Raw genomic sequence first — 18,872 nt, 5'->3', positions numbered from 1 at the left:
GAGGTATCCAGGTTGAAGAAGCCAAGAACAGCGCAAAAGAGGGCCAAGGGGGCTTCCCTGGTGGTGCAGTGGTTGGGAGTCCGCCTGCCGATGCAGGGGACATGGGTTCGTGCCCCGGTCCGGGAAGATCCCACGTGCCGTGGAGAGGCTGGGCCCGTGAGCCATGGCCGCTGAGCCTGCGCGTCCGGAGCCTGTGCTCCGCAACGGGAAAGGCCACAGCAGTGAGAGGCCCCCGTACAGCAAAGAAAAAAAAAAAGAGAGAGCCAAGGCACTAAGAGAGAGAGGGAGCTGAGTAATTTCAAATGTCCATGCATACAATTAAGTTTTAAAATGCAGATAACAGAACAACACGGATGATCCCATTTAAATATAAAACTGCTATAGAATATTATGTGAATTTAAGATAAAAAAATATGGAAGCAGATTCACCTAAATATTAACAGAGGTCATCTCTGGATAATGAGTTTTTCTTTCCTGAGTTCCCAGAATGAATACGGATCATTTTTATAGGCAAATGAAATTAATAATCCCATCTTCATTGTGTTTAAAAAATGAATTAAGTGATTAGGAAAGTGAAGAAAGCCTCCTGCCCCCACGGACCACCTGCCTCTCTGGCAGCCTGAAAGTTTTTCTGGTTTGCTCCGAAGAGAGAATGAATTCTCAGAAGGGTATAGGAGGGCCCAGATACAGAGGAGGAACACCATGTGCACGGTAGTTGCCCGTGATGACCCAACAGCAGGACCAGTCAACAAATACTCACACAGTGATTCGCCCCAGTGCAGCCAGCCCCTGCATTTGTGAACACAAATCTGATCAAGTCACTTCTGCTTAAAACTCTTAGTTGCCTCCCACTGCTCTTGGGGAAAAGACCAAACCCTTCAGCTGGTCCACAAGAACCTCTGCCCACCTTTCCGGACTCTTCTTAACCCATATTCCTCCTCTACCCACCCTCCAGGTGCAGGGCCTGGGCTGCCCGCTCCATCTGGATGCTTCCCCACCTCCTTCTCCCACCCCCTTCATCAGGGGAGCCCACCCCAATGCCCCCCGGACTAGGTTCCATGCCATTTCCGGGCACTGCAACAGCACCCCAGCCATTCCATCAGAGCACAGTTACACTACTGTGGGCTCCACTGGACCGGTCAGTTTGACTCACATTGTATCCCTACTGCCTAACACAATAGCTGGCATGTGGTGGGCACCCCATAAAGAAAGGCCAAGTGAATGATTACCATCCAGAGACACGGCAAAGTATGAGCCTAGAGAAAAGACCAGATCACAGAAGGCCTGCAAGCCTTACTTGGGAATGTGGGCTTGATCCTGCATGCGACGGGAAGCTACTGGACAGTTTTGTTTTGTTTTGTTTTTTTGCGGTACGCGGGCCTCTCACTGTTGTGGCCTCTCCCGTTGCGGAGCACAGGCTCCGGACGCGCAGGCTCAGTGGCCATGGCTCACGGGCCCAGCCGCTCCGGGGCATGTGGGATCTTCCCGGACCAGGGCACGAACCCGTGTCCCCTGCATCGGCAGGCGGACTCTCAACCACTGAGCCACCAGGGAAGCCCTACTGGACAGTTTTAAACTGCAGGGCAGCAGGATCAGCTGTGTGTTCCAGAAGAACATTCTAGCTGTGGTGCTGAGAGGCGTTTGGAGGGGAGGCAAGCTGGGGAGGTGGGGAGACCACTTGGAAATATTGCAGTAGACTCGGGGAGAGAAAAGGGGGTCTAAACTAAGGCAGGGGAGGTGGAGGGCAAAGTATGAAGAGGAAAGAGCTTAGAGAAGAAAATCCTCAGGACCTGATGACTGACTAGATGTAGGGACACAGAAGAAGGAATCTATTAAGATGGTTCCCAGATTTCTGCTTCAGATGCATGAGCTTTCCAAAATGCAGAAACTGGATTTAGATCACTGCTCTTGAAATAAGTCACTTCGACTTTTGAAGCCCCCTTGAAATGCAGCTGCACGTAGTTCTCTTGCAGGGTTATTGGTAGAATCAAATGAGTTGCTGTTTGGGCAAGTGCTTCACAAATGGTAAAACCTTATTATTATCATCATCAACATGGGGGTAACAGCTTAAAAAACAACTGCATAATCACCTCCAGAAAACAGCTTCCTTGGGGGACTTCCCCGGTGGCACAGCGGTTGAGAATCAACCTGCCAATGCAGGGGACATGGGTTCGAGCCTGGGTCTGGGAAGATCCCACATGCCACAGAGCAACTAAGCCCATGCGCCACAACTACTGAGCCTGCACTCTAGAGTCCGTGAGCCACAACTACTGAAGCCCACATGCCACAACTACTGAAGCCTGCATGCCTAGAGCCCGTGCTCCGCAACAAGAGAAGCCACCGCAGTGAGAAGCCCACGCACCACAATGAAGAGTAGCCCCCGCTCGCCAGAACGAAAGCCGGCGCACAAAAACGAAGACCCCAACACAGCCAAAAATAATTAATTAATTAATTTTTTTAAAAGAACAGAACAAATACCTAGGAATAAATCTGAAAAAAGTTGTGCAAGACCACTATTCAAAAAAAAGAAAAAAAAAAAAACAGCCTCCTTGAAATAGTCACCAAGACCAGGCTTATAGTCTTACACAACTGGCCAAATTTCTGCATCTTTTAAACTTTTAAACTTTTAAACACTTAGCCTCATGAATGACCCAGATAAGAAAAGAAGAAAAGGCATTTGCTGGAAAGTTGGGTTTCTCTGGGGCCCAGCACATGGCTGGGATCTGGTCCGGTTCAGAGTGCTGTCGGTTCTCTCTTTAAGAGATGCTGGATTCCCCTTCAATACTTACTGACTTGACAAATTTTGAAAATCTAAACTTCCAACTGTTAAAGAAAGATGAGTCACTAGACACAATAAGTCTTTCTTGGACATTGTAAACTAATGACTTTAAAATAGAAATCCATCCACTTTCCCACTCGCTGCCTAAATCCCATGTGTTCATTTGCGATCCCCAGGAGTCAGGAGTAAATCAATGCCTGCTTTTTCCAGGGGCCTCTCAGAGAGATGAAGTTTCCAAAGGGCTGGAGGGTTCCCATACTTTGTATCACAGGTGAACATCTAACCCAGCCAAAATGCCTTCAGGTTTGGCATGAGCTAAGGAAGGAGAATAGAGAAGGGAAAGGAATTAAGATTTATAAGTACCTGGGATGGTCTCATTACCAGGCCAAGCACTTTATAAATGGCATAATCAAATATAGATATTATTATTCCTACTTTACAGGATTCAGAAAGGTGAAGACTGTAGTCAGATATCTCATCAATGGTGAACATCAGAGCTCAGTAATTCAACTTCTGGTTTGTGCAAAAAAAAAAAACAAACAGTCAATCCCTAGTTCCCCGACCAGGGATCGAACCCGTGCCCCCTGCAGTGGAAGCTCGGAGTCTTAACCTCTGGACTGCCAGGGAAGTCCCTAGAGGTCCCTTTTTAAAGGTTAAACAAATGCTGGTAGTTAGTAGTGAGGCAAGTCCAGCATAGCTGATCCTTCTCCTACTTTCTTCTCCAAGCCCAGGGAATCACACCTGAGTCACTCTATGCCGTTATCAAGAAGAGAGGAAGCACAGCTGTCTGGAGAGGCAAAGCGAAAAGGCAGGAATCAGCAAATCAATTAACGTGATTTCCTCTCCAAGAAACAAACCTCGGCAGCAGTGTTAGTGGACTAATACTCATAGATGGAGTCTTGAGTGGTTTGGACCTTTGTCCGGCAGATACTGGCCTCCAACAGGTAAAAACCAACTTCCAGCAGCTCGGCTTCCAAGACCCCCACAGGCCCCTTGGGGAAGGCCTGGTTCTCAGGCCAAGCTGCTGCCACACTCCAGAGCCTGCCTGCCAAACAGCACAGGCAGCGCCAGGCAGCTCTCCCCAGAGTAGCTGGCACCAATTACCCAGAGCCAGCTGGAAACGCTCATCTGGGCTCCAGATCCCTGGCCTGATGGGAAATCCTACACTAAAACAAAGACAGCCTTGCAGCCACGCCAGCACCCAACATAAGTGGCTGGTCGGGGGCTATGAGAGGCAGCCAGGGGGCAGGCCGGGGAGCTCCAGCCAAGGAAGCAGCTGTGGGTCCGGGAGACTTGCCCGCTCCCTGATTTCAGAGCCTCTCCACAGTCACAACCAACAGCTACCAATTACTGGGCATCTAGAGTATGCTGGGTTCCATCGTTGCCCATCCTACTGAATGCCCCCAGCAACACAACAAAGAAGGAAGTGTTATCCTCATTTACAAATGAGGGACCCAAGGCTCAGAAAGATTGATGCTCTTTCCCACAGTCACAGAGACAGGAAGCCCCAGGGCTGGATCTAGAGCCCGGGTCTTCTGCCTCTCCTTCCTTTCCACATAACATCCTGACCTAGGAGAGCTAACCACCTAAAAAGGGCCTGGCAGTTAGGGACTCACTCTGCAAAGCCATCACAAGTGACACACTAAGTCCTAAAAGATGATTAACTGGTTAAGAAGATGGGAACATTTGTAGGTCCACCATGGATTCATCAAGAACAACTGTACAGCACTGGGACGCCAACGTCCAAGAACACACAGAAGTGAATGCCTTTTGGCAGGAAATGCCAGTTTTGAACAACAGAAAGGCAGAAGACCAAGGTCATCCTTACAGCTTTTCAAGGAACAGCATAAATGGGTGTTTGATCAAGCAGGACTCAGAGATGGTTATTACTATCTTCATGTAAATAATATTGTTATGGAAATTTATTATTATTATTATTACATACAGTATGAATATTATAATAATAATATGGAAAAATATCATAACATTTTATAGAGAACTTACTATGTACCAGGTGCTGTTCAGAGTGCTTGATGTACATTAACTCATTTAATCCTCCAACACCCTAGGAGACAGGTAATATAATTATCTCTATTTAACAGATGAGCACATTGAGATACAGAATGGGTAAGTAACTTGTCCAAGGTCACAGTGATCACACAGCTAATAAACTGAGAAGCCAAAATTCAAACCAAGGTAGTCAAGCTCCAGAATCCATACTCAACCTCTACACCTACTGCCTCTCAAATACAGCAAACATTTATTAAGCAGGATCCAGGCTAGGTGCTTCCACGACTATTATCTATTATCACATTTACTGTTCATTACAAACAAATCTAGCAACACGAACGGAAGCCATGAAGGCTTCATAACACATCAGAATGGAGCTAACCCTGCAGGCAAGCAGAAACACTTGGAAATCTCCACCCAGCCCCCCATTTCTCATTGGGATTTGATACCACAAAGGTGAAACAGCTGGAAGGCCCGGGCAGCTACACATTGACTTGTCTTTGGTTAGAGCTCAGCGGTTATCAAACTTCACTGGGAGTACAGTGAATTACCATACAAAGTTGTGTACACAAAATCTAGTCTACTTACTTCAAGAATAATTTCAGCTCTTTGCTAGCCCTACATTCAATTTGCCTCTGCGTTGTTCTGAACTCTGCAAATTTCTTTCACCAGAAATCCTGAGAGTGTCAAACTTAGCCATTCCCCTGCACCTTCTGGCTCTGGGACAGCTACGGTGGCCTTCAGGACTCAAAGCTCACTGCCTTCCCTTCCTGGAGTGGCAGGAACCACAGAGATTTTTGTACCCAACCAGCTCACTTACAGGTGGAGAAATTGTCGCCCATGTTAAGCGACTTGCCCAGGATTACAGAGCAAGTTAGGAAGAAACTAACCCTAACTTTCAATTCTGAGTCTGATACATGTTTTCCACTACACTGTGCAATTTTTTTCCCCTGTGGTTCCCCTGGCTCTTCTACAGTGCTATATTCAGCAAATGTTTATTAACCCCCAATAATAATAGTGCTATAGACTGATTTTGTGTCCCTTCAAAATTAATATGTTGTAACCTAATCCCCACTGTGATGGTACTAGGTGGTGGGGCCTTTGGAAGGTAATTAGGTCATGAGGGTGGAGCCTCATAAATAGCATTAGCGCCCTTATAAAAGAGACGCCAGGGCTTCCCTGGTGGTGCAGTGGTTGAGCATCCACCTGCCGATGCAGGGGACACAGGTTCATGCCCCGGTCCGGGAAGATCCCACATGCTGCGGAGCGGCTGGGCCCGTGAGCCATGGCCGCTGAGCCTGCGCGTCCGGAGCCTGTGCTCCGCAACAGGAGAGGCCACGACAGTGAGAGGCCCGCATACCACAAAAAAAAAAAAAGAGACCCCAGAGAGCTCCTTCACCCCTTCTGCCATGTGAGGACAGCCCACAGTGAGAAGACAGCCCTCTATGAACCAGAAGCAGGCCCTCACCAGACACCAAATCTTCCCAGCCTCCACAGCTGTGAGAAATACATTTCTGTTAAGCCACCCAATCTATGGTATTCTGTTATGGTAGCCTGAATGGACTAAGGTAATGCCTAGGAGCTCGGCTTGCATTATCTCATTTAATTGCCCAACCCAGCAAGGTAGATACTATATTTATTATGTCCATTTTACAGCTTAAGACACTAAACTTTAGCCATTTGATGCCACCTCTCCAAGATCATGGCAAAAGATGAGGTTCAGAATCTGAACCCCAAGTGTCTTAACTCCAGAGTTTGTTATATTCTGGACTCTGTGAGGTCCAATTTCACCATCCCGGTCCCCTTTTCTTTCTGTGTCCTACAGCCAATCCCCAAGTCAAGTTCAGAAGCTCTTTCCTGCAATGCTGTTCTCCCCACTACCCACAACGTCCCCATGGCCCCAGGTGGACTGTGCCCATTGCTCTGCTAGGTCCATGAGGCTTCGTAGACATGCCAGGGACACCGTGTGGCCCCAGAAGGTGCATCGGTCCATGAGAGGGCAGGAGAGTGTCCAGTGCCCACTCTGCTCTTGTTCCCATCTGGCGTCAGGGGCCAGGATACAGTACAGGGTTTCCTGGTGGCCACTCCCGCACCAGCACAGACCAGTAGTGACCCACGTCTAAGCCTGCCCCAGAACACACCCGCAAACCCTCAGGATCACACCACCGACCCCCTCACCTGCTCGCAGCCAGAGCCAGCTCTAGTCAGTATAATTTCAGGGGAAGGGAAGGGCTGCTGAGCAAACACGCAGTGTGACAGCAGGCGCTGTGCATAGAACTTCACTCCCCAGGCCGCGTTCACGCACGAGGAAGGTGTCACTAGCCCCGTTTATTCTAAGAAGGAAACCAAGGCTCAGAGAAGCTAACTGACTTGCCTGACCAGCACAGTAAGTCTTTGTGTGACTCCAAAGCCCAGGGTTTCCCACTACAAATGCCCTCTCTCAGCTGACAGACATCCCTAAAACTATGCACTCCAATTGCTGGCTGACAATCAGAACCCCGTCATGAGAGCCTCATTCCTCAAGCTTCCCTTTGTTGAAGTGCAAATGCTGTGCAGAGGGGTGCACAAGTTGTAACCAGTATTTAAGTCTCCCCTAATAACAAGAAGCATTTTAATGGCATTTCAGGGTTAACCAACAAATTTTTCATGCAAATCTTCACTTGATCCTCACCACATCCCGTAACTAAGGATCACACTCCGCATCTGACATGTGAGGAACTGAGGCTCAGATGCAGGAGTGGGGATCGAGGGGGGCAGCTGAGAGCCAGAGTACAGACTGCAGTCCCAGGCTGCGTGAGCCCTCAGTCCACACACCACCTCACCTCACTCTGTTCCAGTCTTCCCAGGGATGTGAGAAGGAGGGAATTAGGGCAACGGGCACTGGGAGGTGGCAGTAGGACAGTGTGCCTTGGATCCTTATACAGTTCCTTGCGACCCACCATCACCCGCAACCAGGCGTACAATGCCCAAAGGTCTCGCCTCCACCCAGACAAACTAGCAGGCAGACGTGACAGTCAGCCAAGAGAGCACTGAGACCGGTCTGGGCTGAGAAAGTCCCCAGCCATACACACCAAGGGAGGCCAGGGGCCGCTATGCCTGGGCTGGAGAGGGGCCACACCCCCGGTGCATGCAGCCCCATCACCCCCGACACCCACGGAGCCCTGCCCACACAGAACCCCTGTGAAAGGAGCATCCTCCAGCAGACCTCCCCACTTAGCGGGGCTTCCCAGCACCCGGCAGTCCCAGGGTGGGACAGGGAACCCTCACTCCTAGCCCCTTGGGCCTCTGATTGCTGTCTAGGGGCCCCTTGTTTTTCCTCCTCTGGGACAACCCTGCAGAGAGAAACTCAAGGGAGCCAGTGGCAGCTGCTACAGGAAACACATCCCTCTGTTAGCAACACTTCTTCAGTACAGGCCTAGAATTTTCCACAACACCACCAGGTTCATTTCTGAAAGAGGCAGCTTCTTTTCCATACGTCCCACCAACTTCACATCCTCCCAGCCCATGGCTTCACCCACTTCTTTCTGACACCCTGGAGGTCATTCATCGCCGAGGGGAGAAGGGGAAATGAGGATACCCCGAGCCCAATTTTCTCAGCTATAAAATGAGTGGTGAGTAGCACCAAGGGAGATCGAAGGAGGCCCCCTCAGGCGGCTGAAAAAAAAAAAAAAAAAAGTGCTTTTGTTTTCTGCGGACATACTTCACTTTGGGGGGAAAGTGTATGCTTGTATTTCAGGCAGCCTTATGAAGAAAGTAAGAAACTGCAAAACCACTGAATACAAACCCAAACATATAACCAAGCCCCCGAAGACGAGGAAAGTTCTTCTGGAAACCAGCGATACTGCAACTCCCGCAACAACCATTCATTTCATATTCAAATGCAAGTTCACAGTCAAGCTACACTTGAACTTCTACATATGGGCTTCAATTAATGTTAACATTTACAATCGTTGGCTACAATCATAACTTCAGTGGTTTCCTAGGGATGGGACCCTCAAATCACGGAGGCTGACGACAGTAGTGCTTTCTGGTTGTGGCATGTGTTCAAGCTCATGGTCTCGTTTCCCAGACCTCTTGATCGCATACCTGATTTCATGACCTGAGAACATCATACAGAGAGGACACAAGACCATTTCCCAGGTACGTGAGGGGAGCACTGAACAGGCGGCCCTGGTGGGAGGTGGATTAACAAGCCTATTTCTTCAACCTGATCTTCCTCTCAGGAGCAGCCCTCCCCTCCCTGTGACAATGGTCCATCTTTTTCTGGTTTTGCCCCAGCCTGTGCTCGCTCATCAGACCTTGGCAAACTCCCTGACCTGTCCTTATCTGGATGATGGCCTGGTCCCAAGGTTCAGGCACAAATAAAGTCCACCATGGGAGGGAGCACGGTTGGGACAAACCCTGGGCTGAGGAGTCAGGGCAGATGTCGTCTGAACCCAACCCTGCCACTTCCTAGCTTGTGACTTCCGGCAGATTACTTCCTCTCGGAGTCTCAGGAGCTTCTTCTCCTAAAATGGGGGTCATGACACGTACCTTTCAGAGTCATTGTGAAAGGTGGTCAAATGAGCAGAGTAGAGCACCTAGTTCAGTGCCTGGCCCACACCCTATAGCTATGCATGGCAAATGGCAGGGCCTGTTCTTTGTGCAGCCTTGACCGTCAGTGTCCCAGAGTCCCTGCAGCCAGGGCATAGGCCAGCTCAGGAGCCCCCGGCTCCCATGTCAGAGGGAACCCTCACAGGGTTTCTCCCTGGGGGTGTCACTGGCGTTTAGGGCAATTCCTCACTGTGCAGGACTGCCGTCACACTACAGAACACTGAACCCCTCTGATCTCTGCTCACTGTCTGTAGAGCCTGTCCCCAGCCTCCTAGAACTCAACTACTAATAGTGTACCATATGTGTCCAAACACCCCTTGGGGAGTATCATTCCTGGCAGAGAACCACAGCTGAAGCCTTCTCCCTGCCAATCTGAACCACAAGTCTCTGAGCCAGATGCCTCCTCTTATCCCAGAGACACCCATTTAACAGAGAGAAGTTCTGTCAGGAGCCCTCCAAGGAAACGTGATTCTTGACCTTGCCACAGGGTTGGGTCACACCTCCCCTTCTGAAGAACCCTCAAGACCCTCATTGTCCTCAAAAGCCTCTCCTGGTAAGAATCTCTTGACTCGCCAGGACCATAACATAAATTCCTTTAGTAAAGTTCTTTGACCTGGAAATTTTACGTAATTAACAGACTGGAAGAGAAGGTGATTCTTGATGACAGAATGTCAGACACTTGAGAAAAGGGAGTGATCTGGGCACCAGGACCTCTTCAGGATTCTTCTCTCACGTGGTAAGAGGGGGACTGTCCACCTATTCTACCCTGCTGAAACCATGGGACAAGCTGGCAACCATGGGCACAGGCTACAAGATATCTGTTATGTCCTGAAATCAAGTCCTACCTGCCACACACTGACGTTGCAGTAATATGAAGTCCCCTGCTCAGAAAAAAATGTCACATAACGTATATGACAGACAGCACTTGCAAATCATACACACACGCGTACGTGTTTGTATATAATGCGTATTACTATACATATTAATTATATAATTATTATGTGATGAGTATATTGTATACTTAATATATAGTGATTATAATTATATATTATGTATAATTAATATATTGATTATATGTATAACTAACATGTATTTTGTACATTAAGAGTACAGTTTGACTCTTGAACAACTCAGGGGTTACGGTTAGTTGAAAATCTGCATTATAACTAACCGTCAGCCTTTCCTATATGTGATTCCTCCATATCCCCAATTCCACATCCGCAGATTCAGCCAACTGCGGACCGTATAGTACTGTAATATTTACTATAGAAAAAAATTCTCGTGTAAGTGGACCTGTGCGATTCAAACCCAGTTGTTCAAGGGTCAACTGTACTTGCAAATTAAAAATAAATGATGACATTCCCCCAGAGGAAACACATACAGGAAAAGAACATAAAATGGCAATTTCACAAAAGAAGTGAAATAACATGTGGAAGTAAGATACTACCTTCCACCTCTCAAACCAACAGCTTTTGAAAAATTATAGTGTCCAGTCTCATGAGAGTGTGTGAGCACCTGATGATGGGAGTGTAAGCTGGTATTTCCAGAGGGTAGTTGAGCAATATGTTTTAAAATCCCTAAAAATATACATAGTCTTGGACCAAGCAATCGTACTTCTAGAAATTTATTCTCAGAAGTATTAATGGATGTACTCAAAGATTGAGCCTGTTTTCATTGTCTATTATGGTAAAAAATTAAAAGCAACCTAAATAGCCAACAATAGAAGATTTTTTAAATTAAAACTTTGTATATAGCTTGAAACAAAGCTATTATGATATTTAATAACATTACCAAACATTATGACTGCATTTGTTAAAAAAACTGTGTATATACAATAAAAAGTACTGGAAGTCTATACAAGAAATATTAATAATGTTTAGCATCGGGTGATAAAATTACAAGTGATTTTCTTTCTTTCTTTTTGAATATCTGTGTTTGCTAAAATGTCTATATTGGCCTAAAACTTCTAAAATGTCTCTTATGGCGTTTAGTAGCTTCTACTTTGTAAAATGTTATGTACGAACACATCGCATCACCCCAAGAGTACAAATTCCTTGAACACTAGGTTCTAAGTCTGATTCATCATCATAAACTCCCCATGATATTAGCTTAGGGCCTTGAATAATTACAACAATTACCATTTATTGAATGTTTGCCATATGGCAGGCATTGTATTAAATTGTATCTTTTAATACAGTAAAATTCAATAAGCAGTTTTTGAAGAAGGGAGGAAAGGAGGAGGGCAGATGGAAAGGAGTGAATGAATAAATGCCCAAAGGTCTGAAACAAGCTGGCAGCTCTCTCACCAGGAAGTGACCTGCTCACTTTTGAGGTCCCTTCTGACTAGCAGACCACACCAATGTGCCAGACCATTTCCTCTAGTGAGGATGGGAGCAAAAAGAGGGGCGGGGAGGGCTACACTGTAAACCTGGGTTTTAGAAGCCACACTTTTTGGAAGATAAGATTTCACAGGGAACTCAGTGCTTTGTGACCACCTGGAGGGGTGGGATAGGGAGGGTGGGAGGGAGGGAGACACAGGAGGGAGGAGATATGGGAACGTGTGTATATGTATGGCTGATTCACTTTGTTGTGGAGTAGAAACTAACACACCATTGTAAAAAAAAAAAAAAAAAAAAGATTTCACAGGGAACTGCCAGGTAAAACTTCAAAATCATTTTTGGGAGCTTCCTTATCAGATTCAAAAAACTAATATTAAAACGGCAAAGACCTTTTAATGAATCACTTTTGACCTTGGCAACCTTTAATTCATTCCTACAAAAACTCCCAAGCACCCACCATCACCATTATGAAAGATAAATTAGACACAGTCTCATCCTTAAGGAATCCGTAATGCAAGAGGACGACGAATAGTTGCTGAAATAAGTGATTCAAGGCCGGGTGTGAGCTCTCACAGAAGACTAAGAGGCTGAGATGAGTGCAGAGGGAGAAATTCTTTCTGATGGGGAAGGAGAGCAGAGGAGGTGGCAAGTGAGAGCCAGGATAGACAAGATTTCTCAATGCAGAGTTGGGGGAAATGGCATTCCTGGCTGAGGGCACAGCCTGAGCAGAGGCTCTGAGGGGTGGGATGTGGGCAAACAATCATGAGTGTGTGGAAGAAACAGGTTTGAAGTGACAGCTGAGGCAGGAAAAGCAAGTTCAAGCCAGAATGGAGAGGCTTGGGAAGCAGGCAAAGGAGTTTAGACTTAATTCTGGTAATACTTGTTCAGCCCATGCCCCCCAAATCTTGGGCCACTTCATTAGAAGGAGCAAAAGTGGTCCAGAGATGAGCTCCTGTCCATCAGCCTCTTCTTGCCCCTGGCAAATTCCTGCTACACTTCCAAAAAGCACATTAATACACCCCTCACTTTCAAAGGCTCTGGGGTGAAGTTCAGATTTAAAGCCATAGTGACCTGAGCACACACAGAAGTAGAAATGCTGAAGCAGCTCCTTGACACCTGGCTCTGCCCTGCCATTCTCCAAACTCTGACATTCCAGAGAGGAAGTTGCCCTGGCTTAGCCCATCTCCTGGGAAGATGAGGAGGCAATCCCTGGACGAGCTGGTGTGCAGCATAGAATGGGCAGTAAAAGCACCAAGAACTGATCTCTTCAAATTCAGCTTCCAGAGGGTCAGCCCTGTGGTCCCACTCCCTCTAACAGCCATGAAGACACCCCCAGCCCCCTCTGGTACCCCTCTTGGTAAAGGGTTTGGGAAAGGAGCCACTAGGAGTCCAGAGGACAGCAGACAGGTTTTTCTCAAATATTTCAGTAGCATGATACAACCTTCCCTCCCTGCCTTCTCTCTCTCTCTCTCTAAATGTGCCTCTTTTTCTGCTTTATCTTCACTCTCTCCCTCCCTCCCTCCCTCCTTCCTGTCTTTCTCTCTCTCTCCTTGTGTCCCTTTCTCTTCTTGCTTCAATTTTTGTAGAACCTATCCTTCAATCTCTTTCTCTGAATCTCTCTATCTCTATGTGTCTGTCTCTCAAAGCCTCTGCCTCTCTGTTTCTATAACTGTCTCCACGTCTTTGACATTCTATCAGTCATTCTCTGTCTTGGCATCTCCGACTTTGTATTTCTGACATGCTGTCTACGTGTTTCTACTAATGTCTCTGTCTAGATATCTCTGTCATTCTGTCTCTCTATGTGTCTCTGTGTCTCTGTCTTAGTGCCTGTCATGCCCACGTCTTTCTGTCACTCTCTCTCTCTCCCAGTATTTCCATCTCTCTGCCTCCATCTCTGTCTCTATCCCTCCTGTCCCGGCTTGTGTTACTAAAATCGCTGAGAGGAAATCGAGCAGTTCCAAAAGCTGTGACCCTAAAAACCAGCTTCAGCGGGATGCCGGGTTAGAGCGGCGGGAGGGGCACCGCGGGGACAGCCCCGGTGAGGCGGCCGGGCCACACACGCGACTTCCCGGCCCCGTTGCCCCTCCCCGGGTCTCCCGCCTGGCGAGCGCCTCGCCTCGCCTCGCCTCGCCTCGCCTCGCGGCCCAGCCCGACCCCGAGGACCCTCGGCGCCACCTGAGAGGAGGTTTGCCCCAGCCGGGAGTAGAACAACAGAGGGCGGAAAGTTCTCACCGATGGTGAAGCTGTAGCCATCGATGCTGAAAGTGGCACTCCGGCATTTTTTGAAGCCCTCTTTCCTGTTGCTGGCGTCCGTCATGGCTCGGCCGGCGGCGTCCCGGGGTCCCCCGCGGCGGAGCGCGCAGCCCCGCGCCGGCGCCCCGCGCTCGGCCGCGTTCCCTCCTCCGGCGCGCCGCGCGCTGTCCCCGCTGGTCCGTCGCTCGCTGCGAGCGGAGCGCGCCGGCTGCGGGCGCCGCGACCGCGAGGTCGACTAACGAACGCACTAGGCACACGGCGCAGCCAGCGAGCGTCGCAACTGCTCCATCTCCAGTGCCAGGTTCCAGACACCACGAGAGGAGTGCTAAGAAAGGCAGGCGACGCGGACCGGTGCGCGTGGATGCAGGCCGGTGGGTGGATGGGTGCCGAAATCCCTGTCTTTGCCACCCTACTCCCTGGGAGCCGCTGAAGCCGGCACGCTTCAGGCACGCCTGTTTTCTCTCAGCTTCGCCTTCCCCTCTCTGGAGGCTGGTGGGGTTTGGGGACTCTAGGGAATGGCAAAGATTGGCGTCGGGCTTCTTCTAGATGCTTTCTCTGGCGGACAAGAGAGCTCCCAAAAAGCACATCAACAGATGGAAAAGCAAACATCTAAGCCGGTCAGATACTGCCAAAGTTTGTTCCAAACAAGGAAGTCGGGAAAATCGCCACGCCCACTTCCTCCCAGCCGCTGTCTCCCTAACTGGCCTGGAACCCCGGTAAGATTACTTCTCGGCAGTCCCTGGCCAGAAGGTAATTATCAAAGTAACCCATATTTGTGGCTAAGCGCTTACACACAGAGGCTCTAAGATGTGCAAGTTCTAGTCGATTCCAAACGAATTGTCCAAGCTCTTTCCAATTTGGTTTTGACAAATAGAGACTCCTGGAATGCGTTGCCAAGCAAAGATTCCTGGAATTTGTGGAGGTGGCAGAAATTTAACCAATCCTACAGCTAACCCCTCTTGTTACAGAAGAGGAAACTGAGGTCCACAGGGCCTTGACTAAGGTCCTACAGGTGAAAAGTGGCAGCGTTTGGACAGAGGAGTTTCACTTTATGACATCAAATCAATCATTGGTGTTTCCAGTACCTGAAATAACTGAGTTAGGCAAGGTTTGTACAGAGGAAATCACTCCCTCCAACCAGCAAGCAATTGCTAAGGATTTACAGCTGCAGTGTTCTGTGTCAGGGGCTGGGGAGCTCATGTAATGAGACCAGAGCTGAGTCCCTTGGTGGAGTCCACACAGTGTAGCACATGGAATGACAGTGCTACGCTCAGGTTATTAAGGGACTACAGTTAATTTAACGTCATTTGTCATGATGGAATTTGACACAATTACCAAACACTTGTCAATACTAACAGAGTCAATCAGGTATATCCCTCGTTGTTTCTGAGAGAACAGTGGGTCCACACATCTTCAGAATCTAACTAAAATTATAAGTCTTCTCCAAAAAAAAAAGGCACATATACACACATGTGCAGTATTCCGCATGCAATTTCAGGGGGCCCATAAAACCCTCAAGCCCACTGGCAACCAGGTTAGTGAATATCTCAGGAATTGAATCTTCTTCAATTTACCATATATTTTTAGAGAAATGGGTATTTTTTTAATGTCAGATGTAGTTGGAACGTCAATTATAAATTCTCTCTGGTAAGACCTAGAACCACATTAATAGATCTCTCAGGTCAGTGGCAAGATTAATTGATCCAAAAGGCAATGGATGTCACAGACCCCGTGTCACACAGAATGGCATGTCCCAGCTTGGAAGTAAAGAGAGTGCTTCAAACCCTGAGGCACTCCTTGAGACTGGAACTTGTTACAACACAAAAGCATGAAAAAGGCTCTAGAAACAAAGAGACCTGGGTCTGAAATGTGGCTCCACCACTTACCAGCTATATGACCTTGAGCAAGAAGCTAGACCTCCCTGAGTCTGCTTTCCTCATCTTACAATGTGAATTAAGAAGAGGAAATGGGTGAAACCTAGGCATGCAGTGGGCCTTCAGTTATTGCAATCACCAGGTGACTCCCAAGTTTCATTATGTAGACAGTGCAGAAAATTCTTCACAGCAATAATATATTTTCATTACTGTTATCATTAATTTTTTTTTTTTTTTTTGGCTGCATTGGGTCTTCGTTGCTGTGCACTGGCTTTCTCTAGTTGCAGGGAGTGGGGGCTACTCTTCATTGCGGTGCGTGGGCTTCTCATTGTGGTGGCTTCTCTTGTTGCAGAGCACAGGCTCTAGGCATGCGGGCTTCAGTAGTTGTGGCTCATGGGCTCAGTAGTTGTGAGTTGTGGGCTCTGGAGCGCAGGCTGTAGTTGTGGCACATGGGCTTAGTTGCTCCGCAGCATGTGGGATCTTCCCGGACCCGGGCTCGAACCCGTGTCCCCTGCATTGGCAGGTGGATTCTTAACCACTGAGCCACCAGGGAAGTCCCTGTTATCATTAATTTTATAAGAAAATTTTATACATAAAATGTTTATATGTATTATATAGAATGTATTTTAAATATAGTACCCCCAAAAGTTTCTTATCGTTCTCATTTCCCTGTATTTCTCCCACTTTCCCAAACCTTCAGCAGAATCACATGCCTTCTTTTCTGGCACTGTAAGTTCTGGAATGAGGATCCTGAAAGCCCTGAGTTATAGTCTCCTATGGTTAAGTTATCAAGGAAAAAAATCCTAATGTGATGGAAAATTTTCCCTGAGTGAGTGAAATTAAAACTTGGTATTTAATCACTCTTAGCAGAAAAGCTTTTTGAAATATAATCTATAAAAATAATAACAATGTGATCATTTATCTGTCCCCTAAAGACTGGTAAAAATAACTTGCCTGAACAATTAGAACTGTTTTTAAATTGCTTCTCCCCAGAACCGTTCTCTCTCTCCCTGGTTTTAGAGATTGCACACCTACAGAACCACTGAATGCACTGCTTCAAGTGCAAAGTCTGAAAGCAGCCTTCTCGGTGTGGGGCTCTTACACGAAACCAAGTGAAGTCGAGTGCTGACATTATATAAGCCGAGAAAGAATGAGTTCAAGACTAAGATCAACAGAAGCATTACTTTTGCTTGTTCTTTCAGAAATGCTCCTTTAAGAATGCCTGTGAAGTAAGGAAACTAAACCAAGATATCCAGGCAGATGAATGAATCCTATGCTCTTATTGTTAGAGCAGGGGTCAGCAAACAGACCTGCAGGTCAGATCCAGCCTGTCACCTGTTTTTGTAGTCTTCAAGCTAAGAAGTGATGAAGTGATTGAAAAAAAAATTCAAAAGAAAAACATGTGACACATTAAAACTGCATGAAATTCAAATTTCAGTGTCCACAAATAAAGTTTTATTGGAACATAACTACACTCATTTATTTACATATTGTGTATGGCTGCTTTGAAACCAACAGGCAGAGTTGAGTAGTTGTGCCCAAGGCTGCATAGCCTACAAAGCCAAAAAAGGCTGTCTGTCCCTTTACAGAAAATGTTTGCTGACTCCTAGATTATAGTAAATATCTTACACCTGCCCAGGCTTAGATAACTTCTAGTTTTATTATATTTACTTTAAAATAAGTTTGGAAAATCATTGATCTGCTTTTAATTACTGGAATGGATTCTAACAAGGAAGGCACAGCAACAAATGCTTGATGAATGAAAGAAGGAAGGAAAGAAACAATATACATAATAATAGTTTGATCCAGTTATTAGCCAAGATTAATTAGGTTAGAATTAATTTCTCCCAAGATAATGCATGACCCTGGTTTCATCCCAAGAAATCAGAATAGGAACTGAATTCAGTACCTAAATTAGTTCATAGCTCATGGATCAAATAATGTCCTTCAAACTATAACAACTATAAAGGAAAAACTTTCATCTGGCAGGATACTCCTCTGACTCAGGTGCTAATATCATGTCCTTTGATACTCCTTATGAAGGGGCTGATAACTGTTTCTATGTAAGAGAAGAGTGTCAGTGGAAAGTACTTATTGTTCATTGGTTTTAAACCTCTAGATAAAGATGAGCATATATATATGTGTAGCATGTGTTATCCAAAAAGTCCATTTTCTAAGAAAATAACTTTTTATTTGTCATACCAAAGAGAAGACAGCTACTCAGCACTTCATTAATGCATTTCAACCGTTCTCAGATAGGAAGCCATCTACCATTTGGAATTCTCCCAACAGCCAAAGGCCCAAGAATTGTAAACCCAAGTTGCCCCAAGAAGAGCATTGTTTATACCCCTCATGGACATCCTCAGCTCTCTGACAACTACTCCAGTTTTTGGAGGGGACCCCCTTGCGTTCACGTCATCACAGAAACGGCTACAGGCAATGAAGTTTCTGAATTGCAACCCTATTCTTCTGGCTGTAACTGGTACAGTCCAGATAAGGCTAATGAGTATCTTTGCTGCGAGTAGGAATTGTGAGAGGTGAAGAGGAAGTTCCAGGAAATTCCAGTCCCAGTTCCAGCCTGCATCTAAAAATCAGCTCCTCCCAAATTCTATGAGATGCCCTAGTACCTTATACTACATTCCCTTTTTGTGAGTGACCCAGCATAAGGGAGTTTGTGCTGCTTGCAAACATGAGTCCTAACTAATCCATCAAACACGCTCCCTTTCAGGGAGAGAAGGAAAAAATAAACAGAGAAAGAAAGGGTGGAATTAAATCAACATTACTGAGTGCCAACTATGTGTTAGGCATTGTGCTAACCAAGAAACAGTCCCTGCCTTTGAGGACTTTACAAGAAGAGAAAGTCCCAGAACAGTCTCTGGAACCAGGGGTCCAAACAAGAGAGCAGTCTCAGAAAATCTGTATCTATGGAAGCGACTCCCTTCAGCTGTCACTAACACCCTTCTCTGTTTCATTTTGCTTCTACCTTATTGCTTCCCTAGAGCCTATTCTTTGTTTCTCTAGGCC

At 46.9% G+C, this 18,872-nt stretch overlaps 1 protein-coding gene across 4 annotated transcripts in view; it reads right to left on the bottom strand.

Moving 5' to 3' along the window:
• PDE1C (phosphodiesterase 1C) overlaps nt 1-14,846 on the bottom strand; it is a 476,007-nt gene extending 461,161 nt beyond the window's left edge. Inside the window, exon 1 of one of the 4 annotated variants that reach the window (XM_027102260.1) lies at nt 13,954-14,846. In XM_027102260.1, the coding sequence (XP_026958061.1) occupies nt 13,954-14,038 (85 nt within the window). In that variant the 5' untranslated portion in view covers nt 14,039-14,846. The remainder of the gene's footprint in view (nt 1-13,953) is intronic. The other 3 variants (XM_027102256.1, XM_027102255.1, XM_027102254.1) reach the window with 3 other exon arrangements.
• Between the last annotated feature and the right edge of the window lie 4,026 nt (nt 14,847-18,872).

This window comes from Aethalodelphis obliquidens, unplaced genomic scaffold (assembly GCF_003676395.1).
Source record: "Aethalodelphis obliquidens isolate GAN/ISIS:26980383/991018 unplaced genomic scaffold, ASM367639v1 scaffold5, whole genome shotgun sequence".
Taxonomy (NCBI): domain Eukaryota; kingdom Metazoa; phylum Chordata; class Mammalia; order Artiodactyla; family Delphinidae; genus Aethalodelphis; species Aethalodelphis obliquidens.
This window is presented reverse-complemented; position numbering and strand designations above follow the sequence as displayed.